The sequence below is a fragment of the Kryptolebias marmoratus genome, linkage group LG15 (assembly GCF_001649575.2).
Source record: "Kryptolebias marmoratus isolate JLee-2015 linkage group LG15, ASM164957v2, whole genome shotgun sequence".
Taxonomy (NCBI): domain Eukaryota; kingdom Metazoa; phylum Chordata; class Actinopteri; order Cyprinodontiformes; family Rivulidae; genus Kryptolebias; species Kryptolebias marmoratus.
This window is the reverse complement of record NC_051444.1, coordinates 10503054-10512393: the sequence shown is the minus strand read 5'-3', so window position 1 is coordinate 10512393 and position 9340 is coordinate 10503054. Positions and strand designations below refer to the sequence as shown.

Sequence of the window (9340 nt, the reverse complement as noted above, 5' to 3'; positions counted from 1 at the left end):
GAGCGACAATAAAACTTCCGGTCGGCGGGATTTCTTCAAAATAAAAGGCCTTTTATTTTTCAAAAGAAACCGTTTGTTGACGTACGAGAAGTCAGTAAGCAGATTCCTGTGTCATGTCGTAACAATATAACCTGTGTCCCAGAAAGTAAATAAACAAAATAAAATGCAATACGACCAGAATGGAACATAAATGACTAAAATAATAATAATAAAAAACTAATGTTTTACTAGCTGGCATATCCTTGTCTCTATTTTATTATTTTCCTTATGTTGTTCTGGTTTTTAAGATATCTGCAATGTGTAAAACTAAATAAAGTTTTACTATAGTTTGTTGCATTTGCTGAAGTAAAAATAAATGTCTGTGAGAAGTGGGTTTTGCACAGGTCTGTCCTGACAGCTTCCTGATGTCCAACAGAGGGAGACAGATGATAAGAACCGCGTCCAAACAGGCCAGAGTAGATGATCACAGAGCTGTGATCCTCACATGTAAACAAGTCCTTTTTAGACCTCCAACAGAACTGTAAGAACAGTCCAGCATGTTTTTATTATAAATATAGGCTTACTCATCATTCTTGTCTAATTAGGCTAAACATCAATAATGTTTTACACTATTACTTATGTGATTTAATCTTGGTGGGCACAACTTGTTGACATGTTAAAACTGAGTCATAAATATAACCAAATTCTTGCAAATTAAATTTAAACATCACATCATCGATGTCCTCTTCAGTGAAAGGGTTTCCTAAGAATCCTGTTTTTCTCTGTTCCCCTTTTTTTACATCTCTAGCTGTGTTTACTCATGATAAATCAAGTTGGACAAGAAGTGTTCACACCTTCTTTTCCAGCTGACCAGGCCAAGTGGTTTGTTGTCAAGGGTGGGGACAGATGAGGACCAACAACAAAGACAAATGTCCTTTAAGTGAATCCAATTACAGCTGGTCTCCCAGACAACAGGAACAAAAACTACAAGATTTATAAAATGTCTCTGCTGCTAACACTTTACTCAAGAGCGGAGCAATTGATTAAACAGAGAGGCCGATAGTGTGTTTGGGTACATATAAAAACAAATAAAATGAAACTAAATGAGATTTAGATTTTTTTTCCCTTTTAAGATTCATTAGATCTTATATACATTAGCAAACTGAAAAGTTATTTGTTTATTTATTTGTTTTTGTTTTGCAGCAACAGGAATTGAAGTGAAAAAAAAATGAAATAATGTAATCAAACGGTGAAAATAATGAGCTGAATTTTGTACAAGAGAAAATTATTTTGACCTCCAGAAGTAATATTTTCAGTCTCAAAGCACTTTAAAAAAAATGCAATATAAGATAAGATAAGATAAGATAAGATAAAATAAAACATTATTGATCCCACAATGGGGAAATTTGCACATTACTGCAGCTCAATACAGGAAAGGGTGAGATAAAATAAAAAAAGAAAGATACTAAAAAAAACTATACCCATATAATATATAACAATGCACATATACATATACACATATGTATATATATACATACATATACACTAACGGACACTACAGATGACAGTACATATATTTATTTATACATAATATATTAGATGTTTATTCCTGTTGCATCATGATAGCCTGACTATAGTTTGTAATTTAATGATCCGATTTCTCTATTTATACTAACCCTGCGTGCTTTGTGTTAAAAAGAATCAATGCAGCATATTAAATTGTGCTTTTAAGTTGTATTAAGTGTGCTGTTGGTTGTGCTGCGATCCACAGCCTTTCCGCTCTGGGGTGGATTAGTCAGGTCTGGCCGATGCCGTCGTCAGTTCGCAAACATTCGCCTCCAGTTGCTGGAGAACAGGGACATGTTAGAGGCTGGCAGGGCCGCGGAGCCGCGCGTCTAGACGAGGGTGACGGGCAGCCTTTTCCTTTCCGGAGATGGGCAGCGGCGCCCGGGCGGAGAGGACGACAGGGTGAGGTGCGCGACCACCAGGCGGGCTCGGCGTGTCGCTCCGCGGACGCGTTCGCATGGAAGACTTATTTCATGCTTGAAATGTGGGAGATGGTGGCGTCGGCGAGAGCGAGCTCTCCCTTCCTGTCGTCTAGGACAAGATGGCAGCAGTGCAGGCGAACTGTGCGTGGTATGGATTCCTAAGTCCATAACATGCCCAGAGAAGCCCTGGATTTGACTTAAAGCGACTCTATGTGAAGGTAAGAGAACGGACCACGAAGGCCGGCCGACGCTTGAGTCTGTCGAGCTAAACCCACGGAACGACACTTTGAATGTGACGTATTACTGAGTCATAACTTAGCTATAAACTTAGCTAGCGAGCGGTCGGTTGTCTGAACTGTTTTCATTTGGGAGCAGCTCGAGTCACCGCTTTGGGGCTTCAGTTCACTTCAGGATAGTTGTTTTTTTAATTTTTACTGCCAAACAGAGCTGATAACGACTTTAATGGTGGTTCTTACCGTCGCGAGAGCGTTAAAAACACAAGGCTGGCACCGCGACTCTTGCTTTAATTTTTTTATTTTTGAAGGAAGGGGGGTGATACTTGTGCTTTAGTTGTTTTTGTTACGCATCAGTCATTCTGTTGCCTGTCTAAGCTACCTTAAATGGACAGTATGCTTCGAGTGGTAAGTTTTATTTTACTTCCCTCATCGCCTGACTCAGATAAGGAGCTCTTAGCCAGTCTAAACTGCACTCAGATGTACCCTAAATACATTCATTGTTCCCATTTTCTGTTAAAACTCCACCCTTTTCTTGTTGGCATATCTAAGTTTTAATTTTGTTAGCCTCACACTGGTTGATCCAAGTTATAAAAAAAAACAACAACAAAAAAACCAGCATCAGATATTGTGACTTGACTCAACTGTCATCGTATCAGCCTAAAACTCAAAACACTGACATTCAGAGTCACATGTGCTGAGTTAGAAAACCTCTGAGAACTTGCACAAGACGTCTAATAATGCTCCGTGTTACTAAAATGTGCAGACAGATAAGTAATATAAAATTTGAGCTTCATCTGGGGTTCTGTGAAGCTCTGCCTGGTTGGGAAAACAGCTGCAGACTCATGGAAAATGCTGGTCAGAGTTCTAAAAGCTGTTTGTTTCTGTTAATAACATAATTTAGTTGCAGTCTGCCTCGACTTGTGTGACTACAAACAACAACAACGACAAAAAACTGACTGTTTTTTTACCTGCTAGCCTTGTAAGAAGCGGTAAAACTAGCTACGAGCTAATCAAACTAGCTAAAATGATAATCTGCTTGGCTTTTGCCGCTGTTCATGTTGTGTCTTTGTGTTAAATGAGAAGTAGGGAGTTTACAAACTTAGTTAATGAAGTTTTTGTGCACGAATCATTTCCCAAAACAAAACTTTAATTGTAGGAATTACGTCCTTCCTAAGCAATTATTTATTTAGCAGTAGTCATTGTTGAGCTTCTGGGCCTCTTAAAACATTTTTTTTGAAGCAGTCAAAGAGCACAGAGGAATTTACTCAGAATGTACTTTCCCAACGTGCATGTGTTCCTGTGGTTCTTTTTTTTTGTTCCCCCTCCTTTCTGTTGCATGGAACCTCTCAGTCATCTGAGTAGCACTGTGGCAGACTTAAAGACTCAAGTGATGTCATCTTGTGGTATGCGTGTAGACGTCAGGAAATAAACAAAGCAGAATGAGAGTTTATGGGAAGCCCACTATGACAGGGTGGTGCTGGGCTGGGGCGTAGATCACAGAAGTCATGGGTGGAAAAATGTCTTTTTATCCCAACACATGTGCACCTATTCCAGTTCACGAGGCGTAATCACCGCTGCGCACCTACTAATCTGTTCTGATAACGCCTCGAATGGTTTTGTCCGGAAACCAATGAGATAAAGCGGCTCATTCTCCAGCTACAGTATGTTCACGGCTGGTTAAACGAGTGTGTCTATTTGCGTGGTAATCTGTATGATCAGAAGGTTTTCTTTTGGGTTTATGACATCTCTAATCTCTGGATGTTCTTCAGAAAGCAAAACTGATCACAATTGGTGATGAGGCTTATTCTGTACTGAAAGCTGCTAGTTTTAGTTGAGACCAGGGCTATGTTGTATCATATTGTCTACAATAATACCAGCATGCCTTTTTATGTGCTTAAAGAAAGTGATATCAGTGATATGACGACACAATGCATTATTTTTCTCTAGCTTAAACAGCTACACATCAAGAGTGAGGGATAGAGCAGCGTGTTAGTGCTACTTTAGTCAAATAAAGTGATTTTTTTCTACAAGATAATGGACTTTCAGCAGAGCACGACGTCTTACAAAATGCGCAAGAACACTGTTATTGCCGAAGATATTAAAACGGCAAACTTGTTTCACCGTTCGACAACACAGCAGCGCCACAGAGTACATCCAGGCAATAAAGGCACACGAGGAGACGACACACAAAAAGCTGGTTATGTGCCATCCGAAGATAAACAAATGACTCAACAAAACATGTAAAACATGTCCCAGAATATCGTAGTGCTTGGCTGCCGTCGTGGAGGTTTTCGCAGCAACAGTTTCACACTATCATCGTGCACGGGAGAAGTAAAGTAATGCTAAATACTCGTTATTTCTTCGCAATAATAAATGCTGCCGTCTGCCAGCTGCAGACACGTATAAAATGTTCCCTTTTTTCTCAAATTTTAAGGATATGTTTGTAAATCTTGTTGTTGCAAATCTTGAGACATTTTGCTAAAAGGGTTTTTGGGTTATGTAGTTCAGCTGTACTGGGGACTTTCAGTTTTGACATCCTGTTTTCTAGTAAAAGTATTTAATGTGCGCTGCACGTTGTGAAACTATCTGCTGGTTTGTGCATTTTAACAGGACAAGTATTATAGTGTTTTAACAGTATATGTATTCGCCCCCTTGTTGTTTGGCATAAATAATAACCTTGTGATACATCATTTGAATGTTTTTCTTTAAAAAATAATAATAATAAAAAAAAAAAATCCCAAACTGTGGTTCATACTAAACCTCAAACCATTATATAATCAGGCCACTTCAGCTTTGGCATTTTTGTCATTGATTTTATCATATATTTGACTAATATTGTAAGAAATATTGCCTGTAAACAGCCAATGACACCAGCAGAAAACTTTACAGAGAAAGTTAGAAATTCCATAAATAACTCAAGATCACATGCTTTAGAAAATAGATGGCCTTTTTTATCTCATAAGCATAAAAAAAAAAATGTAGTTCACGAGACACAAGGAAAGTACGACGGTGTGGAGCCGGGTTATCCAGCTGTGATCTAAGACAACAACCTTCACATGTCGCCAAGATCACGGGAACGGCATTGAAGTAAATTGGGAGTAAGGGATGTGTTTCACTTCCATCACAGTCGTCAGTGATTTACCTGTACTGAGCAGTAGCCAGAACCACCTCGTTGCCATACGAGGTTTAGTTTTAGTGTAAAAAGCAGCGCGGCCTAATGGAATGTGCGCTGGACGAACGCATGACGAGAAAGCATCACACAGACTGCTTTCCTGATCATCTGACAAAAGTGTGAATGCCTAACGGGCCTGTTTTAATATGCTGTAGGATGGCAGCCATTTATAGCTCAAATGTTTGGAGCCGAAGCTGCGGTTATCATAGCAACTCAGTTCTGCTTTGAGCTGGAAAGTGAAGCAACGTGAGCGCAAATATTGTGGAAGGTATAATAGTTTGTTAAATATTTAATTTGGCCCTCAGTCCAAGTTTTATTTATTTGATTCTCTAAATAATCAGCACCAGACTTATGTTATGGCTGCCCTGTTTGTGTGAAGTTGTGTAACACGTGTGTGTGTGTGTTTTCAGTTCATTTTCACCTGGCCCGAGTCAAACGTTTTAACTGTGTCCTATTTCCTGAAAGTACAATTTTTGCTGGAAAAGTCGTACAGGTTTGAAGGATGTGAAGCAATGCCTTGGGAGGAGCCTGGTGACTGGTCTAGTTTTTACCACCAAAATAGCTACAGATGCTTTTTTTTTTTCCCCATTAAATCAATAAAAACCATCTACTTCACATCCTCATGTCAGACTTGACCACTGTCCTCATTTATCTTTATTTGCTAGGCCTCTAGCTTGACCTAAGAGCTAAATGTAAGATCTGTTATATATTTGCGATGTCGAATCTGTATTTGTGACAGTGTAAAAGGACCTTTTTATCTAAAAAGCAAAAACAAAAAAGTCTAATAGAATTTTCTCTTAGTTGAACAAGGCTTGAAAAGTGAAGTCACTTATTGGATTGCCTATTATACTTTTATATAACTGTGTTGACGAGAAGCTGGCTGCCGTAGACGGAGTTACTTAGAAAGAAGCAGTATGACTGGAAGGTGCATTTTCTGTTTTCATCGCCCAGAACTACACCTCTGCTGATGAATTGGTTTCAAAATGCTTGAGCATATCCACGATCATGAAGTTCTCCTCCACTCTTATACACTCACAGAAAAAAAAAATTATAGGGGAAGAGAAGAGAATGAACCATGTCTTGAGTAATTAGACACGTGGGCCTGCTGATGCGTTTTGACTTTGTTTTACTCTCTTTGTCTCTCATCCGCTCTCCATTGGTTGCCTAGAGACCTGCCGTAGGATGCATGAAAATGACAGGAATAGGTCAGGCAAACCTTTGAGAAGTTAGTCATCTGCTGTGTGGAGGTGTTTGTGGGATTGCAGTTGGTTGGACAGAATGGTGAAGGTGTTCTGATGTACTCCATATTCTGCTTGTTTGATTCTCTCCATAGCTGTTGAAGCAAAGGGAAGGCATAATTAGCCTGTGGCTTGGATAAATGTTGGTATCTAGTGAGTTAAGATCAGGAATACTTGTTGGTTTAACCAGTTATTGTTTTAACTTTGGTTAAGGTTCAAATGTTACACAACTAACCAATGTTAGATGGAAACGAGACTGATCTGGAAACTAGCTCAGTTGGAAACATTTACATCTAGGAGACAAACATATGTTTTTAAATGTATAGGTTACATTAGAATAAATGCCCATTGTCCACTTAAGTAGTGCAGTGTGTTGTCAGTGGCTCCTGTTGCTTCCTTATGAAGTTGTAATTTCTTTCATTAACTTGTACATTTAAAAAGGAAAATGGTCACGAGCAGCATAATTGTGACGTTAATGTGGGAGAAGTTAAAATGACACAATGGAACAGGCAGTGACTATTTATTTTGGACTCCTGGTAACTTAAACATACCTTTTTGAACTTGAGTAAACAAGTACTGGAAAAGACTCTGGATCAACTGGACTGTTAGTTCTTTTTTGGCTGATGATGTAACATCAACACATTTTTGTATTGCATAATATGCTTTACAGTTCTGTTGCCAAATTTGAATGTGCTTTATCCGTGTTTATCCCCTCTTTATGACATCATTCTGCATAGCGAGGCAAGTGGACTGTGTTTTTTTTTTTTTTTTTTGTAGCTGTAATAACCTGTTGCTTTTTTCTCTCTCTGCAGGTATGGCCTCACAAGTCTTGGTCTACCCACCACACATTTATCAAACCCAGACAAGTGCCTTTAGCAGTGTGAAGAAACTCAAAGTTGAGCCCAGCAGTTGTGTGTACCATGAGAGAGCACACCCGCGGACTTATCTGAACAGCAGAACCCTTGGCATTGTGCACCCAACTAAACAAGCCCACTCGTTTGTGAACCGAGACTTGGCAGTGGGTCTGAAAGTACGCGGAGGACAGCAGTACCCGGTGCAGACAGTGGTGGTGCGTGGCGTGCAAAGACAGCAGCCCGGTAAACGAGGAGGGGGACCAGGTCCACTTGCGGTCCAGCAGCAACAGGAAGCAGGGGTTGTCCACTCACAGGCCAAGGAGCAGCAGCAGCAGCAGCATCCGGCAGCTGAAGAAAGTGGGAGCAGCAGTGGAGCAACAGGGGCAGGAGGAGGAGGAAGGGGAGAGGGCCGCAGTGGAGGAGTTGAAGGAGGAGGAGGGGAGGAGAGTGACAGAGAGGAGGACTGTGAAGGTTTGAACTCAGCTGACAGCTCTCAGCGATGTGGGCTGAAACGTAAAAGTGAGGAGCTGGATAACCGAGGGAGCACCATGCAGATTGTGGAGGAACTGTCAATGTTGCCTGCCATGTTGCAAACAACGAATGTGGGGAATGCGGCTGTGACAGCGCCGGCGGCTGTCGGGGTTGGAGGAGGCCCCTCCAAACAGGGCGTAGGCGTCACAGGAGGGACAGGAGGAGGGGATGGGGACTATCAGGTAGTACAGCATGAAGTCCTGTGTTCCATGAAGAATACTTACGAAGTGCTGGATTTCTTGGGGCGGGGCACATTCGGCCAGGTAGTCAAGTGCTGGAAGAGGGGGACGGGTGAGGTGGTGGCCATAAAGATCCTGAAGAACCACCCTTCATATGCACGACAGGGACAGATTGAAGTTGGGATCCTTGCTCGTCTGAGTGGGGAGAACGCAGATGAGCACAACCTGGTGCGAGCCTTTGAATGCTTCCAGCACCGCAGCCACACTTGCCTAGTATTTGAGATGCTCGAGCAGAACCTGTATGATTTTCTGAAGCAGAACAAGTTCAGTCCGCTCCCTCTGAAAGTGATCAGACCTGTGCTACAGCAAGTAGCTACGGCGCTGAAAAAGTTGAAAAGCATGGGTCTAATACACGCAGACCTTAAGCCAGAAAACATAATGCTGGTGGACCCAGTGAGGCAGCCCTACAGGGTGAAAGTGATTGACTTTGGCTCAGCCAGTCACGTGTCCAAAGCAGTGTGTTCAACGTACCTCCAGTCTCGGTACTATAGGTGAGTCCAAGAAAGAACAAAGATTTGATCTTTTTTTTTTTTTTTTAACTTTTCTTCTTAAATTTCAAACATATTTCTCACTTTTTTGTGACCACTGTGTTTGATTTGTAAACGTTCTTCTTGCATTAAAACAAGGAAATGTGCAGGATACTGCACAACATCCTACAGATGTAGGAGACACTGCTTTTCGACAAAAAAAATGTGACTTTGCAACCAACAACAATCTGACTTCTTCTGTTCCTGCCGCTTGTAAAAAAAAGGCTTTAAATAGCTTTAAATAAGAATAGTTTGATTGACTTTCTGAACTCTATTTGCATTTTTTTGCAGCGTCGAGTTGCAATAACTAAAGGTGTTAAGTTTTTTTTTTGTGTATTTTAAGAAATGTACTGAAACTATGCCCAAATTTACCCCCCTCCCCACAATGATTGATAAACAGGAAGTTGAAAACTGATGCTGATGGATAGTGGATCCAGTTAGATCAAATCAAGAAAGGAAGAGAGAAAATGCTGACTGTCATGTCAGACACAGAAATGCTGATGAATCCCTTGGGTGTGACATCTTGGTAGAGACAGTACTTTTTATTTATTTTTTATTTTTTTAAAGACGCCCACA

At 40.8% G+C, this 9340-nt stretch overlaps 1 protein-coding gene across 3 annotated transcripts in view; it reads left to right on the top strand.

Annotated features, from left to right (window-relative positions):
• Positions 1-1806: 1806 nt before the first annotated feature.
• hipk3b (homeodomain interacting protein kinase 3b) overlaps positions 1807-9340 on the top strand; it is a 33264-nt gene continuing 25730 nt past the window's right edge. For 2 of the 3 annotated variants that reach the window (XM_017403769.3, XM_025002791.2), the window contains exons 1-2: positions 1807-2185; positions 7426-8728. In XM_017403769.3, coding sequence (XP_017259258.1) covers positions 7428-8728 — 1301 coding nt within the window. In that variant the 5' untranslated portion in view covers positions 1807-2185; positions 7426-7427. Of the gene's footprint in view, positions 2186-2347; positions 2609-7425; positions 8729-9340 lie in introns of those variants that run through there. The other variant, XM_025002795.2, reaches the window with a different exon arrangement.